At 34.3% G+C, this 22,689-nt stretch overlaps 1 protein-coding gene across 17 annotated transcripts in view; it reads right to left on the reverse strand.

Annotated features, from left to right (window-relative positions):
* ROBO2 (roundabout guidance receptor 2) overlaps positions 1 to 22,689 on the reverse strand; it is an 873,290-nt gene that overhangs the window by 79,939 nt on the left and 770,662 nt on the right. For all 17 annotated transcript variants that reach the window (XM_048933870.1, XM_048933879.1, XM_048933877.1 and 14 more), the window contains 6 exons: positions 20,045 to 20,250; positions 15,488 to 15,569; positions 14,799 to 14,964; positions 12,949 to 13,115; positions 8,316 to 8,437; positions 1,098 to 1,329 (listed from right to left, as the gene is read on the reverse strand). In XM_048933870.1, coding sequence (XP_048789827.1) covers positions 1,098 to 1,329; positions 8,316 to 8,437; positions 12,949 to 13,115; positions 14,799 to 14,964; positions 15,488 to 15,569; positions 20,045 to 20,250 — 975 coding nt within the window. The remainder of the gene's footprint in view (positions 1 to 1,097; positions 1,330 to 8,315; positions 8,438 to 12,948; positions 13,116 to 14,798; positions 14,965 to 15,487; positions 15,570 to 20,044; positions 20,251 to 22,689) is intronic.

A 22,689-nucleotide genomic window follows, 5' to 3' on the forward strand; every position in this document is an offset into this window, starting at 1 on the left:
AGACTGCTGCAAAGCTAGTCTTAATTGATTTGTTTAGGCTTTATGGTCTGAACAAAGAAATTGGAAACACAGAGTAGCAAATGTTACTTAAGGAATGCCTTCCTACATGTTGCAGGATACTGAATTTCCTCATCTATAAAGAGAGGCAGAAACCAAGTTACCCTCAGGACTGCTTACTTGCTGGTCAATAATCATAACAAATTAAAGAGAAAAAGTGAGTCCTTCTGAAATGTAAAATGCGTTAGACAATCAGTACTAAATTAAACCTCGGGAGACTACTGTAAGTGATTAAGATGCATCTTCAGTAGGACTGAAAGAGTGCACTCAAAACCCACGAAGACCACGTGAGCATTTAGAAACATCACTGGTATTTCTTTCCTATGTTTTGAAAGAAATCAGTGATACGAAGTGAGAAGATGAACCCTCACTTTTGTGATCACTTTTCTTTTATAGAGCAGAGTTGATGATGACTGCTCAGGTTCTCCAGGCACAGGTTATTCTAGATAGATAGATTTCTTGTACACCAAGAGAAAAGGATAAAAATTACATATCTCAACTCAACCTCTTTAAATTTTATAAAAAATGGTCGTCAAATGCATAAATATTTAAGTATAAGTATACTGTACTACATGCCATAGGAATAAATGTTTCTGCATTTCAGTGATGTAAAATGTTCACTATGTCTGCACACTGTGTTTCACTTACATCTAAATGGTACTTAAGAAAACTCTGCAAACAACTAAATAGTGCAGTTTCATGAACTTTGCTGGCAGAACCAATGGAGTGTTGTGCCTTTCAAACTGAATTTTATTTTCAAAGTGCAGATCGAAGTTTTCTTTCGCATCAACACTGTTCGTAAAAGAATGTCTGCTGCATACACTTGTTAGAAGACTCAAAGCCACTTGCACATACAGAGCAGGTGGAAGTTAGAAGAATACAGAACTGGCCAAATGCTTTCTCTGGGAATACTTATAGTAGAAAACTGATTATGATGTTGAATTCTAATGATGACCTTATATTTAACAAACAGAAATCATGTGGAGCTGAATGAAGGCATGCATAAAATAACCAAAATGATATTTGACTATTTTACTAACCTTCCTCTGTGGTACGAGCAGACTTTGATTCACTGTCCATTCCTTGAAACTCATTGAAGTACGGGCGAACTTTAATTTCATAAGTGACTCCTTTTTTCAAGTTGACTAGAACAGCACTGCGCTCTGTTGGGACTTTGACCTCCAAATTCTGCCATACAGCTGGAGACAGTAGGCCAGATGTTTGGCGGTACATTACTCGGTAGCCCTGAATAAACTGCGATTGGCGGTCAACCTAGAAATGGCATTAAATAATACGTCAGTGAACATACTAAAGTAACAAAACATTTTGAAATGAAAGCAAAACTTTTGCCTAGAATACTTTTACCCTTGTGAAAAAGAAAAAAATTAACAACCACTTATGCTGCTGAAATTTAAAAATCAAAATGCCTTATTGTATCATTGTACCATTATTAATTGTCTCTAAAGGAATATTCTTCTCACATTACTTGTTAGAGAACGTTTCTATTTTACTTTCTGCAGTTATATATATATCATGACAAATACCATCTTAAATCATAAAACAAGCTCTCACCCCTGCAACAAATAATAAAAAAAAGAACTTTGGCATAATGCTTACTGCATGTAAACTTATGGACATCTTGGCTACTGATGTGCTGAAATATGAGAAGAAAAGAAAAACAAATTCTTTTCAGAAGAGGACAAGTCTTTGAAGAAGCCCTGTATGCTTTCAGTTAGTCTATTACTTGGCTTACAGTTGATCTTTTCATGAGATGCTCGGGAAAGTAAAATAAACATAAGACAGATGCAGAGAAAACAACATCTAAGAACATGTGCTGTTTCTTGCGTTCATAGTCTAAACAGTCTCTTTACATCCTGGGGTTGTGATGTACTCAATCCATCAGATGGAGTTGGAATGTTATTTTTGTTTTATATTCTAATTGTTGCTAGGCAGACACAGAAATTCAACAATTTTTTCATAGCGATGAGTAGAATTTTTTATTTGAAGGAAAAACCTAAAGTGTGTTCTATCTGGAAGATGTTGCATTCATATTTTCTCCTGAAAACAAAAACAATTTGAAATAATGATTTGAGTTAGTATAATGTTTGCATGTAAACACAAACAAAACAACCCATCAAGTTTTACCCATCAGGTAAAATCAAACCAAGTCTAGCTGCTTCTGCATTGTCAAAAACTCAAAGAAAATGCAATTAAGTAACAAAGACTATATGACTAGCAGTTTGATACATTTCCATGTTACATCCAAGATTCAACAAACAGGGCTTCCTTTCTCACATTCTGCTAACTCAAAGGTACTTCAGAATTAAAGATACATTTGTTTGATTTATCTTCAGAAGAAATGAATTTCAAGCTGAAAACACAAACCAGAGTCTATTACACTTTTGCTATAATCTTGTTATAGTTTATCGAGTCATTCAGAAGGGATGCAGATTCTTAAGACATTAAAAAGCAGGGCAAGCAAGAAGAAAGCTCTATTTGTGAGAGCAAAGCAGAAATGTCTTTCATCAAAACTGTCACTGTTAAAAATCTTGCAACATATGTTACAACAACATTAAGCTTGCATTTTATAAACTTCTCTACATTCACTTTAAGTGAATTTATGCACTGAAAGAGGGATATAACTCACAATAATAGCTTGTTAATACTGAAAGAATCAAGCTGTGTTTTTAAGAAGAACATTAAGCAGCTGTTTCCAGATGAAGGGAGTCTGTAAATCAGAGTAAATTGTTTTTATCCATGTTTGACTTTCATTAATTAAATGTTTTACGGACATAAAGACTTTGTGAACCTCATGTTTACTACAAAATTTAGTAAGAATAGCAACTTCAGATAATTTCTCAACCTACCTTACAATATGAGACTATGATGTTTAATAATTAAATACTAAGTTTGGTTCTTTCCCAGCTTTTGTATTAGAAGTTATGCTGAAAGACACCATAACTATTTTAGAACTTTCAATTTTGTTTTTGCTGCAGATCCTTTTAAGCTCTATTGACTCCTGTGCAGTGCAGAAGATCTGAAAATTTAGAACTAAACTGAACAGTAACTGTTTGTTGCCAAGAAATGGTATAAAAAGTGTTTTCTATGACATCATACAAAGAGAAATGCACCCACTAACTCACAAAAAACTGTACACTTGGATTTCACTAAGCAATTCTCAGTCCATCACACTTTCATATCAGTTTACATATGATATTCAAATTATTCATACACCTCTCTTTTCCCTAGCTATTAATTTTTTTTACTAGAAAGACTCAACATAAGCAATATGAAAACATGTGTGGCAGTAGAACAAGGCTGTCATTTGCAGTTGCAGTAAACCAGCTTAACCCGGAAATCATGCCATTTACACAGGTGCTTTCAGTTGAAAGTTTGATTACAACAGAGCCAAATGATCTGCTAGGATTTCAGATTATTGAGTGATTCTGTTGTTGATGGTCTAGGAGGGTACTTGTGAATGAAAATGAAAATACCATGCATTTTAATGCTTTCTTTAAACACCTAGTTGTATTCAATATCAAGGAGGATACTAAGCTGTCCCTAATTCCCACCTGCAATTAGTCTAAACAAGAGGCACTTTTCCTGTGGTCAGGTTTTTGGGAAGCTGCTCAGGGGTCACTTCACTTACTGAGCAAGTGGATTTTACTTTTTTTTTTTTTTTTAATTTTCTGAACAGTACAAAAATACTTTAGGATAATTACACAGATTAACCAGAGAGATGTGAGACATATATACATAGCTCAAAGTATATGTGAGGAAAATCAAGTGTATTTCACATAAATACATAGATACATACACATACATATGCATTTATGTCTATATATACAAATAATCTTATATATATATATATATATATATTACAAAGCTTGTAACTTCATCCTTTTCTATTCTTATGTGGTAATTACATGTCACTTCAACAGCAGGCCACTAAAAACATGCTTAGTGTTAAAGAATAGCATTCACTTGTGCTAAGCATAAAGTAACTATAGGATTAGTACACATTTGCATGTAGGTAGAGTTGCAGAAATGTGCACTGTGATGTGATGAAAGAATTTAATAATTTCTAGTTATTTTCATTTCTCACTTTTTTTTTTTTTTTTTTTTTTTTTTTAATGTACTTCCTCTTACAAAGCACTTAGCATTATTACAGAGATTGCAATAATTTACTCTGCTGAGTACTGGGATCACAGAACATAATATCTGTGATGCTCTAAGCTGCTTTAGAAAATGTAGGAGCAGCTGTGGAATCCCCTCATCAAAGGAGGGCTGTAACAGGTGCTGGTCTAAAGACATTTTCTACCTCAGAAGATGGATGGCAGAAAATGCAGATGCTCCTTTAAAAGGCAGAAGACAGCAATTACTGGATGGGTTCTGTTCAGCAGTGACTCAATGCTTTAAGGCAACCTACAAGCATAATTGGTCTTGCATGCTCTCTCTCTTTTTGATGAATGTATAGTGCAAGAGGTATCTATAAAGCTGACAGTAGCTCTCCATTTCTGCAGAATACAAAGTTCTTTTTTTTTCCTGCAACTGAATATAAGACAGGTTCAGTGACTATGATCACTCTGTAGGCTATTTGCTTGTTAAAAGAAATAAAGGGGAAAAAAAAAAACCCAACAACAACAACAAAAAACACCCTTATAATGTAGATTATGCTTCAAATACAGGATGCATTCAGGCAATCCAGCTAATCCACACTCTCAAGGCATTTTCAATATGCTCTTGGGTATATAAGCCTCAACTCCAAAATATCCTAAGAACTCTGCTCCTAAACCAGTACACACAGTAATTCTCCATCTGGGCAAGATATCTTTCAAACTGTGCTGAGCTCAATAGCATGGACTACATTGGGCTTACATGGCTGCAGCCTGTGGGAAGACCACGTGGGACTAGTTCAGGAAGGATGGTATCCCATGGAAGGAAACCCCACATGGATCAGGAACACAGAATGACCATGGAGGAATGGCAGAGATGAAGCAATCTGACTGACTGGCAGTCAGTTTCCTTTTCCTCTGTGCTGCTCAAGGGGATGAGATAGAAGAGGCTGGATGTCGGAGGGAGATGGTTTTAGCTTGCTTTTAGTTCTCACTGCTCTAGTCTGTTACCAACAAGCAACAAATTACGTTAATCTCCCTATGCTGAGGCTGTTCTGCCCCTGGTGGTAATCAGTGATCTGCCTGCTTTTATGTTAACCGATGAGCTTTTTTCCATCATATTTTTCTGTTGTTCTGTTGATGAGGGGAAGTTGGAAAGCAGCATGGTGGAGTGGAGCTACATATTGGGGTTAAATCACTTCACAGACTCACAGTGTTCTCCAAAAATTCAAACAGCACTAGTATTTATCTACTGACAGGAACAAGACAAAAGGTGATGATACGCTGCAAGACTGTCCAGTAGGCTCAACTCAAACTTCCAGTGAAGCACAATCATTTAAAATCAATGTCAAATTAAAAGACAGAGGCAAATAAATTACTCTTCTGCACTGTAGCCTCAAAATTCCTGTAAGGCAGTTGGGATTTCAAAGCAGCAATTATTTTGCCACTCTGAAGAACTGAATTTTTTCCTGATTATGCCACAGGGCTCCTACATAATGCTAGGAAACTTCTTACATTTGGCCACTAATTAAACTCCCAGTTTAATGCTCAAAGTGAGAAAATTGAGGCTGGAAAGTGCTGAGCTATAGTTGAGGTTAGCTACGAAAGTTCTTTGAGTACATATTATGCTGTAACAATGCAAATATATTTGACAGAAATAAAAATAAATCAGGCCAGAGGTTTAAAGTTAGGCAACAGTCAGTGACTATAAATATCTCTGCACCTTGTCTACCTTTATGTACGGTTGGGATTATTACACAGTTTTATCCTTCTGATGATAAATTCAGTATTATTTGTGAAACACTCAAGTGTTACAGTTGAGAGCATGACAGATAAGCACATGAGACAAACTAATACTTTTTTAATTCAATGGTGGGTTTCAGTTGTATGAATTTCCTAAGATCTGGTAGCACACACTGAATAAAGAAGATAAAAGAAATGCTGAATAGCTTTATTAAGAATAGATACTCTATGTAACCAGATAGTTACAGCTGTACTTTAGTACTTAGGCACACGAGGGATAAATTTATGTTACAGTGACAACCTAGCTTTTTACTCCTTTTTAACATTGGCTTTGTGAACCTAATCTTTTCAAATAGATGAAATATATGGGCACATACTTAGACATTTTATTTCTAAACATTTTAAAATTACAAAACAGAAACAAAATTATTTGTGAAATTTTAAACTGAAATTAAAAAAAAATATATAGAAAGAAAGAAAAAAACAAAACCATCTCAGAAAGAAAAGAGAAATTGGTAAATTTGTTGGGAGTCAAGACACCAGAAACTCTGGAATAGAGGAAGCTTCTTGTCGTTAATTGTTTGAATACTGGAAATCTTACGATTCTCTCTGCACTTCTGTCCTTCTGTATCCTAGCTACACTATCTAACCACTTTATAAGAATAGAACTTTATTTTTCTGGACGGAGCGGCTGCTTTCCTGCTACTATGGTTAATTAGTTGTTTTTGTTCTGGTTGCTGTTAAGTTTCTAATTAGCTGTTCCAGATACTTTTTTTGTGCGTGCTTTTCTTTCCTCAGGCAATTCTAAAACATCTCTACACAGGTCTATTCACTTGTCAGATGGCATACTGTCACTGCTTTGAGGGATCTTTCCAATGAGCTGATACCCCTGATATCTTTAATGATATACCTTAACTTACCATATTTTTTTTTGCTCATTAGTAGTTCAGTAGAGGCACCAAGAGACTCTCCAACCATAATATTTCATTATAATACAATGAACGCTATTACACTGTATAAAATTGAATTCCATTTACAAATAGGGAGAAAACCTATGTAATTTTGTTTCTGCTATCTCTAACACACAATAAAGGACTTGAAGAAGCACCACATAGATGTCATTCAAGTTTACAATTACTGGCTGCTAACATTCAAAGTTTCTAACCTACTGAACCATCTGCTTGGGCAAAAAGACTTTGTGCAAAGGCACTTGGACCAGAAAGTCAGTCTGTCCTGGATTTATTTAGCTGTAACAGACAGTATTTTTAGAAGGACAAGCTGAGTGTTAACATCAACAACAAAATGCAATGACACATTTTTTAAATAATCTTCTAAGAAAGACTAATTTGTGCACTTCTCCATTCATTTTTAATCTGGCCCTTACCGTTGAAATCTGTTGAAACAAGGATGACATATAAGCCCCCATAAATACATCTGAGATGTGTAAAAACTGCAGTATTTCTGTAATACACAATCTATCCATATTTCTATTCTATTATATAGACCTCTGTACACATGAAACTCTTAACAATATTACCTGTAGAAGAAAACTTCTGAGTATTGTGAATATCTCTTTAGCAGAATTCATTCTATATGATGTAACTGTTGCAGTGATGGGCATTGCAATGTTGCAATGCATTGTGTTCATCTCACTTTTCTAACCATGACTCTCCTTCCTCTGGGACACATACTCCAAAAGCAAAGCCCTTATTTGTGGTGTGGAGTGCCCTAGGAACAATCTCTTTCTAAGAGATTGTAAGAGAAACATAGAATTTTAAAAGCCATATGCTATATCTTAACTTCTCAGAAATTCTACCCAGTAGTTTGGTCCCTCAAATAGGTTAGCTAAGTACTGTCAGAAACATTCTGGTCTTCTGTAATGAAAGGAAGTCCACTCACTGAGGGTAAGGCGTATGCCAGAATACCAGATGCTACCCATAGATCAGGCATCAGCATAACATTGCCTACTTTTCAACAAGCGCACTATAGAAATCTATTTCTGCATTTTAGCGCCACCAAACAATAGAGTATTCTCAAGGGGTTCTCATGCTTTTAAGTGGAAAATGTTTTTTTCATACAACATTTTAATGATGATAGTTATTTTTGCTATCCACAGTTATGAATCCACAGATCAATTACCCTTAGATTATGGTGTTAAACATAATTCATTTTCATAATTAGACATCTATCTCCCTTTAAGCTGAATGCAGAAAACCTTCAATCTGCCTGACCTAAAGGAGAAAATGAAAAGGTCGTTTCATCTACACATATTCCTGTATGACCTTAGTTCAGTAGAGCACTTATGCTGGTCAAGACCGGAGCTTTTCAGTACAATAAAAGAAATGTAGGGACAAATAGGCAAAATTAGGTAAAGCAAGGTAATTATATTGAAAGCCTTACTGTCCAGGTAACTTGAACTGTTGTGGGTGTCAGCACAACGGGGTTATGCAGGCGTACAATGACGTCTCCCAGTTCCTTCTGGACTTGCCTGTGATCCACACCTTGTGCTGGTGGACTGATATCTGCCAGACAAAACAAACACATGAAAGCATTATTTTAACGAGAAAATATGCATGACAATTGGAATTACTGAATAGCTTAATGACTTGACTTAAGCACCCTCTTACAGCAGTGTTTTTAAAACAATAGAGTGCTAAGCTTCGAATGTGAACTACCAAACATGGCAAGTAAATTCAAACTAATCATCCACCTTTGGCCGCTTAAGAAATCGGGAAAGAAAAATACATTAAAATGATTATTCAGAGTTGATAGTAATGCTTTCTCAAATCTTGCAAGTGATGAGAGAGATTCAATTATTCACTAGTTCTGCAATGTTCAGATAATAATAATGTCAGCCAGATATCTGGAACCAAACTGCCTAGCATAATTTAAGAAAATGAACAGGTTTTTAACTTTCCTGGAGCATACATGACACTTAGTTATTATATGTTTCCAAATTGTCACTAAACTTTCCCTCCTTATATATACCATGCACACGAGAAACCAAACGCAACAAATAGCAATTTCTTTTTCAAAGTGACTTTTCCCTTTACAGGTAAGATAATGAAATCTAGTACAAATATGAAAAGTAAAAATTTATTAAATCAAAACGATTGTGATTTCATGAAAGATCAATAAAAACACTTTACCATGGAAATTTTCTTTTCAAGAGTATGCTAAACACTCCTTCAAAGAGAAGGGAAAAACTATTTCTTCTAGTAAAAATAAGGAGTTTGATCACTTAGTATAAAGGTCTATAGAAAACTACGATTCCACCTCCAAGCACCACATGTGGCCCTTGTACCTAGTTCTTAAAGATCTCATTTAGGTTACTGCATTTTGGCTACTCATTTTGGATAAACTAAAGGAAGCTGTATTACCATCCATAAACAGCAAATATAAAGTACGTATCAGAAAATGAAGGAGATGTACAATGTGAATATCTTCAGTATGTCTTTTTAGTGAGAATTCTTAGATATCACCATTTTTTGTTACGCTGCATCAAAAAGAGAATGTTGGTCTAAAACTGTTCATTAGCCAATACTTCCCTGCATCTCCCTTCCCGTTACTCCAGACAGAGATAAAGGTAATTTCTAGGAGACAATGAAGTTTGGACACATTCAGTGGCTCCTTCAAAGATCTTACAATGCCACTCCTGTCATTGTTCATACTAGTTGTCCATCTGTAAATAGATATTCCTAAGTAGATATACATGTATTGATTATTTCTGTTTCAATTTGTTGTTAATTTGTCCAGAAAGATAGAAGCACAGATTTTATTCTAAAAAGTCTGATACATTATAGCCAGGCCTGCCTACACATTTGTGAATTCTGCTTGGTTTTCTCATGGGACTCATTAGCCAAAACCACTTTCCGTCTTTTTGGATCAATCAAACGTACTCAGAGAAGAAAAAACACACTTAAAAGTCCTCTTTTTCCCCTTTGATGGTCTTAGGGTATGTGTGTATGTTGTATTTGACTTTTTCTTTCTTTTTAATCTAAATATTATTGAGAAGAAATAATAATGCTTTTAGAACTTAAGCACATAAATATGACAACAATATCTGAATCACAGGCCTTCAGATTTTGAAATAAGCTTGATTCTGGTAATCAATACCTCAACTTCATAATCCTGGATTTTATGGGTTCAGAGCTACCAATAAACAATAGAAACACATGCTTCTACTGATACTCAAATGCAGATGGTTCCATGGGTTTCCAAAAGGAATATAAACAAAAAATAGTTGTCAACAAGAGTGAAGGAGCTTATCTAGCAAATCATGTCTATTCAAAATCACTAACAAATAGAGAGATTCAATAAAACAGTTCTAAGACAGCAACTCAGACTGGTTTGCAGAACATTCATTTACACTACTATTCATAGAATCTATGATCCTTGATAAAAATTTACATATATCTATCAGTGCCTATATTTTAAGTTAAATTATGCTGTAGTATACAACTGGCCAAATACTTACATTCCCTTAGTGAAAAAGTCATTTCTACATAGTGTTTCTTTATGAAATATATTTTATCATAGAAAGAAGTACATAGAACTCAAGGGAATAACATGGATTAATATCAGTAAGAAATTAATGTAAGATGTACATGTAAAATTCTGTTTATTCATATGTACACTTGGAAACACATATATACGTGATGGTCATGGTGCAATGTCATGGAATGAAATATTCACATTACTAGAGACTCCTAGTGGGAAAGCAGTTGACCTACCCATAAGCAAATGTTTGCATAATAAAATCATGACTCATGGAAAAGCAGCTCAAAAAAGATACCCTAATCAAAATTAAGAGATCTCTAAAATTAAATTGGTGGTATATTTTCTCTAAGTTCAATTTTACAGCTTCCAGTGAACTTTCTACTGGTAGATAGTAATTTAAATTGCAAGGATATGATTATACATAGTTTCATACATGATTTTACATAGTTTCCTTGAAGTGCTTTTTAATATATGATCTGGTCTGCTAATAATTCAACCAATAAGTCGAATCTTTTCCTACAGCAATTACTGATTTCTCTGTCCTCATTTGACAGAAGTCATTCAAGGTAAGCCTTTTGAAAGCCCCTTATTGTCAACTTGTAGTTCACTGATGAAAATATGCATAAAATTATACTACTTGCCTTTTGCTATGCTTATTACCAGGAAATAAAATGCCAGATATTAAAGCTGCAAAAGACACCTGTTGCAAATTAGTATTATATAGTATGGTTATAGCTGCTTCTCTCTTCTTCAGTGGTCCCTGTGAACAGGCTTTCCTGCATGTGTCAGCTTCCTCTGTCAGCCCGAATTGAATTCAGGCATAATTAGAAATCACATCAAAACATTATGCTAATTTTCAATTGATTTTATGATTTAATTTCATTAAACTGGAGGTTACCAAAGAAGCTATAAATCCTGTACATGTTTCAGTGTGCTTGACTGCTAAACAGCTTCTGGAAATGGAAGCTGCAACACATGCTGTAGCTAATTAAAAGACATGTTTTTACTGAAATCAAATTGCTTGTCAGTATGTCAGATAAAAAGTCTTCACTTGACATTCAAATGCCAAATAAAGTTGTATTTTTAACTAAGTGATAAGTTATTCAGACTAAAGGCTGGTGCGAAGAAAAACATAAGTCTTCTTATCACAACAGGAGAGTAAGAAAGAAGAAAAGTTGCAATAGTCAATGGACAGTGAAGCCATGAAATCCCTCCTCAACTTATTCCTTCAGCTTTTCAAAAAACGGCTCTTTCTCCTTTTACAATAATGATTTGTATTTATTATTGCTATTAATATTTTGAGGAGGATATATTATAATATATTATAGGATATATTATAATATATATATATAATATTATATATATATAGGAGGATATATATATATATATTAAGGACAGATTTATTCAGGAATAGACTGGAATGAGAGGCTGGATCTAGTGGCTATGTGATAAAGCAATACCACCCTATTCATTTCCTTTTTTCCATTCAGGACCTACAAAGAACATGGTTCCAATTACACATGCTGGAGACTGACCCAGGATGCACAGGCACTCCCACGCAGTTTTCTAACTTCCGTAAACAGGGATAGATAATCTCAATGTAAATTAACTATGAGAGGAGCTATTACTTTGAAAATGAAGAAATCATGATTTAAAAAAGATGATTAATTCCTGTACCTCAATATGCTTAATGCAAAAGTACATTCTTGAATGAAGTACTGAAGCAATATGCTCTTAAAGCCAAAAAAAACCATGCTGTGAAGTGAAATTTGTTTGTGGCAGCTGTACACAGTTAGAGCAGAGTATAACATGAGCAGATTTCATAGTCATCAAACAGTCCTGAAACAAGACATGGAGGATCACAGCTATCAATTATATCAGTAGCCTACAAATAAGGGATTTCTTTTCAGTCTTCCCTCTGGGTTTATTATGCAGTGAATTATGAATGTAAAAATTCAGAAATGTTGATATAAGTTGAAAGTCTATACACTTCTCAGAATAGCTTTGAAATACTCTCCATCATACAGATGCCTTAATTTATATGAATAACCTGCACAAATGTTGGAGTAGATTTACCAATATCCTATGGACATTTTTTGCATTTCTTTATGTATTAATTAGTATTAATACTAATGCGAAATAAGGTGTTTTGCCTGTCTGGTTTTTGTCCTTATTATGACAGTGTATCTCTGCTAGATAATGGAGATGAATTAAGGATTGAAAATAGAAAGTAAGGATACAACAGAAGGGGGCATGTTCAGAAAAGTTTGAGTGCCATCAAGAAGCATACCAACAATCTACAACCTGCAAATTAAAAATATACCAAGTCACTGGAGAGCTCAACTATCCTTAGCTTTCTCCTAAATTCCAGATTAATAAAGCAATCATTGGACTGAATTTATTAGTTAAGTTGTATTCAAGATTCCTTCAGTCAGAGTGATAACATAAAATGGACAAACCTAATGGTCAATTTTCAGTTTCTTTTTTTTTTTAATTTTAGCTCAAGCATGTAAGCCATAATAATTACTCTTACCTTGTGTTCGGACAGGATCTGACATAGGGCTGGGATCACTCAGACCTTGTGAGTTGATAGCTCTCACCATAAACAGGTAGATTGTATTGGGACGCAGTCCTCTCACAGTGTAGAGAGTGGTCTTCACGTGGTTAGCCACTGTTTGCCAACTATTGCTCACAGATTGACTGCAATAAGAAAATGTTGAAGATTGTAGACTAACACATCAGAAAACAAGGAAATAAAAGGGAATTTGCAGGGAAAAAAAATAGTAAGAACAAGACAAAAATAAGATTTTATAGTTTTAGTTAACAAAAAACTTATAAAAAAATGACAGAGCTTTCAAAAGTATTTCTCCTTTCACTAAAAGCAAAAGCTTTTTCTATCACTCTAGCAAACACCTGCAAAAGGAAAGTGTGGAAAGCAGCACAGGAAATTTGAATGATAAATAGGCCAATCTTAAACATAAACCTTAGAAAAGAAAAAGATGTTAAAAGAATAAATTTCTATGTTGTTAAGTAAATTATGTCAACAGCTGTCATTAGAAAAAAAAATGCTTGCACTACATTCATACTCAAAGATAACAAAGAATCTTCTGAAAAAAAGCTTGTAAATTAAGAAAACTATATGAATATTCTTTATGTCACTACATTTTCATTTGAATGGTAATATAGTTAGATTACAATCCACCATATGAAGACATTTCAGCTGTAATTGTTAAAACTGCTTTTAATAAAAATCCTTGGCTCCTATAAAACTTCTTGATGGCATGCCATAAAAACTTATACAAGGTGAAATATCACAAAAGTTTATAGACAAAATTTGACTTTATTCTGCTTTTTGTACAGAATTGACCAAAAAATGTAACATCTTAAAGGAAAAAAAGAAAAAAAGAAACTGCTATTTCCATTTTGTTTCTATTGTTTCATTCATTTAATGCATTAAGAAGTCCCAAGAACAAGTCCCAGAACAAAATCAGCAATCAGCAATCCACAATAATTGGATTTTGTATATTAACGCATGCAGATAAAACATTATCACTGTAATGTTTTAAATTTGTAAGCATATAATTTGATAAATTCCTGCTAGAATATTAATTAAAGGATAAACTATTATTATTATTGGTCATTTTTTGAATATGTTGATGCAGAAAAGCATGTAAGAAAGTGCACACTCATATGCAGAATACTATTCTTGTAATACACATGAGGGATACAACTCATGCTTAAACAAACTTGCTGAATTGGGGCCCAGGAGTTCTTTCCTACAACGCATTAAGTGCTGCTGTGTGGAATAGAATAGCTGGATCCTCTTCAACTTCAGGCTGCATGATGAAATCCTGAATTATGAACACCAGCCTTTTCAGTTAAAAGTTTTATTCCATCTAAAACAGTTAAATGCAGAATTTTAAAGTTCTTTAACTATTTAATGGTGCTGTTTTAACAAGAATGGGAGAAGAAAAACACAGAGTGATTTGAAGGTTGCCCATTAGTTTTCAGTTTGTTTGTATTACAACAGTCTAAGTAACTCAAGCCCAAATTTTTTGAAATACAACATTCCCAGGGTGATCATTAGAACTAAGAAAATAGTAACAAATAGTGAGTACATTGTCCATTTATGTTTCTACTGACCTGAAGAAAAAGTTAAATGCTTCACTACTTCACAACTTAAGAAAATGTGATGACATATTAAAAAACAAAACAAAACACTTAAAATGTAAGAATCAATGCCTGCCATTGGAGCTAAATCTTTTACTGAACTTTTAGTGATAAATGTAGAAACCAGAAGAACACCACAATACCAGAACAGCTGATACTAGGATTTAAGCAAAATTAGACAGGAAGGAAATTAAAGTAGAATAATTCACATACCTAAAAGCTTCAATGATATATGCACTAGCTGGTAGGCTTCCAGGGGTCCCTGGTTGCCAGGACAGGGTGACACTGTTCTTAGTTACATCAGTGACCTGAGGTTTGGATGGTGGCCCAGGAAGGTCATTTATGTCATAACTTTTACTGACTGTTGCTCCACCCAACTCTGCAAGGAGCAAATGTAAAATAATTACTTTTTGTTGTCAATTAGATAGTTTGACCAAAGTAGAAGGTTAAAAGGAAAAGCATGCCAAATATCTGCATAATCAGCTAAATCAGTGCTTTTAATTTGTTAAGAATTAAGTCAATTATTGCATTATCAGGTATATTTTTTTAGAAAGAACGATCATTCTTTACATTCACATTATAGGAAAAAAAACCCACAAAACTCAAAACTTTATATAAAAAAAAAAAGAAAAAAGAAGTAACAGAAAAAACATGTTTTGTTCATATTTACATAAAATGCCAGAACATCAGCTACTAGAAGTCTGAGAAAATTGCTATATGCAGATCAATTCCAGTGGTAGCAATGAAGTCTGAGATATGTGAAGAAACAAATCCTTCCCACTTAAAACCTTCTCTATTTCACACCTAGCATTTCTAGAAGACATTATTTGACTCATAAGGCTCTATTTTACACTATACTTTCATTTTGTGCTATCTGAAAATGGCCTCTGCATATTGCTTACCTGTCACATCCAGAACAGCACTCCATGATGTTTCCCCACTTGAACTTGTTGCAACACAAGTGTAAGTTCCAGTATCAGACAGCTAGACATTAAGAACATGTAAAACAAGTTTTACCTTTCGGAACCATATGACAGAATTTATTCTAATTTTTTTTCCTATATATCTATTGAAAAGAAAGACTTATTTTACACTTTACAACAGCCTAGAAGGCACCAGATATTTAAAAATAATAATTTAATGGTGGCTTACTTTTAGAGGACTATTTAGAGGATTATTTGTTTTTAATACTTTTCTAATTTTAATTTTCATATTCTTAATTGTATCAGTGAAGTATGTAAATGCTACAGAAAAAACATTTCAGACAGTGTCAATCTTTTTATTGTTAAGAAATCCAGTTGAAATCAGCAAACAATACAACAACAATTTTTCCTTAGAGGATGAAAGCTCACAGTTCATTATTCCAAGATGACAGAGAGATACTCTCAGGAAGTGGAATAGTCTCAGGAAGGCTAAATCTTAAGGTTTTATGACAGATGAAGCCATATTTATACAGGTCATCAACACATATGTACATTGTTTCTCAGATCTTAACAAGGGTTATCTCTACACACAGTCCTTCAAGCAATTTTAAAACCGTACTGTTAAACCAGATCATACACCATGCTTACCTTTCTTCTGTAGCACATGAAATTTTATTTCAGTCTTGCAAAGCAGTTTGGTAGCTAAACACTCTAAATTGTGATTTCTATGTCAGTTCATATAGTCCAAATTTATTTTTGGAAAGATTAAATTTATTAAATTTATAAGATTTAAATTATCCCATCAATATTAATCTCATTATTGTTCTTATAAATTGTTGTTTTACTGGAAAATTTGCCAGGTATTTTACTATTCCTTATTTCGATTTAAAGTAAAGATTTATATGACAAGAATTAGAGAAGACAACAGAAGTGGATGGAAAACTGTGACTTTGCAAAGTACAGAACATCCAGAAGAGTTGTCCTACCACTATGTATAAAGAATGGTAATCTGGAGATTGAAGAAGAGGGAAAATGCTGAGTCTAGTGACAAAGGAGAAGAATTACATCCACCATCAGTTGATTTAATGAGAGTAGGGCCACATTCAAGAAGGTTTATGGGACTTTAAGGGATTATAATTTGTGATCTGGAAAACACAGGTTGGAACTATAACAAATGGTCATACACAACTCTTTGAAAAGAGTGTAAAAACATATTAGTGAGATGTTCCTTAGATTATTGTTTACACATAATTTAATTGATTTTTAATTATGTACTGTTAGAATTTTGTTGGCATTTTCTTCCAATAGATTGGGACTATGCCATTCTTAGGGGAAGAAAGCAACCAGTTAATGACAGTTTATCAAAAAAAGCATAACTTGAATTCTGCCACAAAATATAAGGAATACTTAAACTCCTCTGTCAGTGTCTCAGAGATTCAAAATACAGAGATCATAGAATAATAGAATGGTTTGGGTTGGAAAGCACCTTTAAGGTCAATCTAGTTCCAGCCTCCCTGCTATAGGAAGGGACATCTCCCATTAGACCAGGTTGCTAACAGCCCCATTCAGCCTAGCCTTGAATGCTTCCAGGGAGGGGGCACCCACAACCTCACTGGGCAATCTGTTTCAGCATCTCAAAACCCTCACAGTAAAGAATGCTCCTAATATCTAGTCTAAATCTATGCTCTTCCAGTTTAAAGACATTTCCCCTCATCCTATCACTACGTGCCCTTATAAAAAGGCCCTCCCCAGCTTTCCTGCAGGCCCCCTCCTGGTATTGGAAGGCCATCGTAACGTCCTCAAGGAGCCTTTCCTTTTCCAGGCTGAAGAGCCTGAACTCTCTCAGCATGTCCTCACTGATGAGCCCTCTGACCACCTTTGTGGCCCTCCTCTGGACCTGCTAACTAAATGAGAAAGACTCTTGAAAAGAGGCAGATTTCTGGAGGAGGGAGCCTTATAGCATTCTGAAGTACTGTATTCTGTTTTGCTTCTGAGTTTTTGTGAAATCTATGATTCTTCATTATGTGATAATTGAGGATGCTGTGGTTCTCAACTTCATTTGTGTCCCACCATGACAGATGGTGTATGGCATATTCAATGAAGTATGTGGTATACACAACAGACTAACTTGCAGAAGGCGAATTCAACATACAAAGCAAGCTGGAAGTATGGTGAATTACCTAACTTCCAGACTGCAGACAGATTAGATACAGACATATTCTATTGATAATTCAATTATTTATACTTTTTTTTGGTGCTTTAGTGGAGAAAAAAAAAACAACAGGGAAGGTCAATGGAAAAGTGTTGCTATTCAGTATAAGTTTTCTTCCTTAGTTAAAGCAGACATTTAAATCTGGCATAGTACATTTTTACATATCAGAAGGAAGATTTTCACTAGTCTTGACCTGTCTAAAATGGTACTGAGTGAGTGACGTATGCAGGTTTCTAGTTATCCTCCAGGGTAACTGGATGATTGACTCATTATAAAAATCTCTGGGTTTACATTAACGATTGTTGCTCTTGGTTCACTATGATTGCTGCAGACTATTGAATAATTTGATTTACATTCATAAAGAGATTAGTTACATGGCAGAAGAGGATAGTCTCAGAGGCTTAAATAGTAGAGGCTCATCTTTACCCATATCTCTATTTCACATTGATTATCAATATCAATTGATAATGGTTATTAATTGTGAGGGGAGGAGATAAGTGAGGACTAAGGCTTGAGGATGAAGGTGATAAATGTTATTCTGAACATAGGCATGTAAATGTACTTGAGCTATTCTTGGGCATATTTGGGGGATTTTTTTGTCCTTAGGAAGTGTTGACAGTTCTTGCTGTAGTACATCTGAAAGAAAAGTTAAACACTCCTGATTTATATCTATATTTAATTCACAAAAATTGCAACCTACAGGAGAAAATTGTTTTTTTTTTTTAATAGAATTGTGTAGTTTTGGCTGGTAAGTTTGGCTTGAGCAGTGTACATTACTGTTATCAAGGCGTTTACAAGAAGTGCCCTTCTGAGCCTTTAAGGAAAATCAGTTACCAGTGAATGAGCCACTTATGGATCAATAAAAGCTTCATGTCTTTCAAAACCGCACTCACTGTTAATATTGTTTCCTTTTATCCTTGCAAGCAATTTTTTTCATTTCGTTTACAGACACTGTGCATCTATCAGCAAAATAAATGCGCTGGCACGATTCAGACCCTATTTTGTTATTTGTGTAGCTGCATGCAGACAGGTATCCCAGGAGCTTCTGCCTCATGGACACTCCACAGCAGCCCATCATCGATGCCTGAAAATTTGTTTGAAATCACTAAGCTTCCACCTTTAATTGCTGTTTTCTAACACTACTGGGGAATCTGGAGAATTCAAGCGCACTCTTTAATCCATCTCTACAGGAAAAATGCATTAACCTTCATGGCCTAAACCTGCCTTCAGCCCAGGGAGGAAGGATAAATTGTTTACTCAAGGAAAGCTAGTATAAATTTTTTAATAAATTCCATTTTGTTCCAAGGAGGTTAACAATTCATCTACAATCACTGATGAGATGGCACCAGAAAACAAAGCTGCTGGTTACCTTGTCCCTAACAGCTACATTTATGGAATTTTTTTTGGACGACAAATCCATGTTCAGAAATTTATGTTGATTAAATTAAAAGGCTGCTGAAATTGTCTGTAAGTTCTTAACAAGTAAGGACATTATCTTAGTATTTTTCTAGACATACGCTTCTTTACATACACACAGAAAAGTGCAACATCTATTTAAACAGGTAAAAAAATAAAAACCCAAAGAAAGATTAGTGATACAGTGTTTGTCAACAAAGTCTGGTGTTATGTTATCTAGAATACTGCAAGATTTCTTTGTTGTACCTTCAAAGTATAATATTATCATATGTATCAAAATGTAAATATTTTGATAGGCACTTCATTTTGAACAGAAATTCTTCTGCATATGACTGCATGTATGTTACAGTATGAATTGTCATCTCCCATCCATAGCCTTATGAAATATCTGCAGCTAACATAACATCAGAATTCATCAGCGCAACTCAAGACTGCCAAGACTCAATGATGGAGAAAAAGCATGGCAAAAGTCTTGATGGACTCCCTTGCTAGCACACTGGCTCCCTGGAAATAATGTTCAGATGTTGAAAATGAATGACTCTAACTTTTAATAGAGTCAAAAGACCAATGGCTTCAGGGTAAGACTATCTGAAAGATAACCAGGTCCTGTCATCTTACATGTCTACCCCCCTGCCACTCATGCTTTATTGCAACATAAATAATTCTATTTTCAAAGGATTTCTAGTAGTAGTATATGTTGTTAAGTTGGCTCTTCTTTTTTCCCCTTACTACCACAATGACAAAGTACAAAATAATAAGATTTGTCCTTGGTAAAAGTTGCATGGTAAAGGAGACAACTAAGTTGACTTTGAAGTCAGAAGACAGCAAGATAGTAGAGCTGCCTAAGGCGCACTACCAGCTTCATATTAGCCACATATTGTAGCATTTGCTTTGTTATTGTTACTCACCCGCAGAGTTTTAATCTGAAGGGTTCCCTGATCCTGTATGGAAGTTCGAGGGTCTCTGCCCAGAAAAGTGAAGCCTTCTTTTAACCAACTGATAACAGGAAGCGGGTCACCAGTAGCCTTGCACTTCAGCAGAGCTGTTCCATCCACTGCCAATGTCTGATTGACAGGCCCCTGGAGGATGATGGGTGGAGGTCTATCTGTCAAGACTGAACAACGACACATATATTGGCATTCGTGACTTTGACAGTGCTGTGCTACATTTAGTCCTTTGCATGATCTTGTACCACTTTCAACAGATTGGTTTATGTTAGCATGTTATGTTATGAACATTATTTCTGCAAGACTCACAGATACATTTTGATATTTGTTCGGTATATTTGAAAACAGTTTTTGTATGGGCTCATTTTGCTACTGTAAGACAACACTTACATATATAAAAGTCTGCTAGCAAAGATCCTCAGATCCATTTGATTAAGACACAGTGACAATAAAGACTTAGAAAAGAACTGCGCTGCATTTCTTATTTCATTCAATTTAGGAAAGCACTTACATTATATATTTGAAAAAGCACAGGATTAAATCTCAGATCAAAACGTTTTTAATGACTTATCACATTTAAGGTCTACAAGAGAAAATCTGTCCAAGTTCAAAGTGAAACACTGTATGAATTCTAGCACAGGTACCAACCGTATTCCTCATTCATTCACTACTTGTGAGTAGTCCATAGCGAAAATACCTAAGAGCATTAGAAACATTTAGTGCGACTTAAATGATGACTCTTTCCAGTGGAAAATATTTCAGACTTAATCAAGCCATTTAACAGAGTGCTTATCAGTTCATCTCGTCACCTTTTAAAGCAATGAACTCTGTTATTTTTTTCCTAACAATTTACATTTGCATGCTTGAAATGCTCCATAAGGAATTCTCTAACTAGTGAATTAGTGCATGACTGCATACAAGCCTCATTCCATGGTCAGTGGGATATCTTAAAGATGAGGTAAAATGCTCACGTTCGCTTTTCTTGAAAGAATAATTTTTCATAAATTATTATGCTGTTTATGTACAATTATGTTGTATTCTCACAGTCAACTGATAAACAAAGTATAACTCCGTGTTAATAAATAATGTATTTACACAAAATGAATGTGAAGTGTTTGAATTGTAAAAGTAAAAAATGTTATAAAATCTGTACAAGAGAATCCAGCATCCAATTTTTATATATTTACTTGCTACATTGCTGCTTTTGTAATCTTTGAACAATCTCACAGTATTAAGTATGACATTAAATATCGTAATAGACCGGATTAGCTCCTAGATGGCGTAAAAATCAGACTGCTTCCACTAGTGTCAATTGAATTTTAATCTTTTATACTGAGAATCTGGATCATTATATTCCACACACAATGTCCTACTCTAACAATGAAGTGAAAATAACCTATTTGAAGAAATATGCTTTCTATTGTATTCGAGCTGTTTGAGATGCAAACCTGTAGAACCTTCAGTAGATTCAAAGTATTTTTGTTATACTGTTTAATAAACAGGAAATGTTAAGATTATGTTGGTGGCACATTTTGTAATTATAATAATTGGTTATAAAACAAAAGATACAATGGATTGAATTATAGAAATTAGCAAGACTTGGAGTGTGAGTTTATCACATTTGTTGGAATTTAAACAAAAAAATCCAATGTCAATTCAGATTTTTATTAGCCCAAGAACTTGGAAGCTATTTTGAAAATTCTAAAATATTACCAGCTGACATTAGAGATAGGAAATGAAAAGATAGAATGCAATGCATTTTCATCTTGATATCCAAGTTTGATCCCATTAAGGTTCCTTATGATCACACAGTTCAGTTACTTAGTGAAACAAAAGTCCATCTCAGTTTATATGCACTCAAGCTCTAGGTATGCTGGCAGCGAATTCAAACTAAAATTTAAATTCAATGTACAGCAACTCCCACTTTTCTAGCTAGTAAAAAAATTAAGGAAAAAAACACCTTATTTTGCTAACTTTTCAATTGTTACTTCCTGCATCTAATTGCCTTTCATCTATGTGGCAACGTAAGTATTTTCAAAACCTACAGCATTTCAGATATTGTTCTTTGGCATGCAATTATTATTATTATTATTATTATTATTATTATTATTATTTTTTTTTACAGCTCAAATGAGGAGCTCATAATCTTTTAAATAACTTTGATCAATAATGTAATTGAAAGTCTCCTGGCCAGAAGGAATCTTCATTTCCAAGGGTGTTATGGGTGAAAGAACACTACAGGTTTCCATGACACTAAGGCTAAAGGTTAAATGAACACTTAGGGTTTCCACTGATCTGTGAATGACTATATTGTCTTCACAAGTCTGACTTGTAAATCTTCTCTAAAATGTGTGTATATGTGCTTGCATTCCTACTACATAGGTGTCACCCAAATTAAGGACACAGAACTCAGAGGTTTAGAAAGATATTGTAATAAGCATCCTTAAGAACAAAAAAATAACGAAAAATTTTCACAAAAGGGTAGGATTTTTTTTAGTTACTTTTACACTCTTGATTTTTTTATTTTACTTTTTTTTTTTTTTCTCCTGCTATGAAACATTTGTATCCATTTCACAAAACATTTCGTATGACAAAATCATATTTGC

The sequence above is a fragment of the Lagopus muta genome, chromosome 1, assembly GCF_023343835.1.
Source record: "Lagopus muta isolate bLagMut1 chromosome 1, bLagMut1 primary, whole genome shotgun sequence".
Classification (NCBI taxonomy): Eukaryota; Metazoa; Chordata; class Aves; order Galliformes; family Phasianidae; genus Lagopus; species Lagopus muta.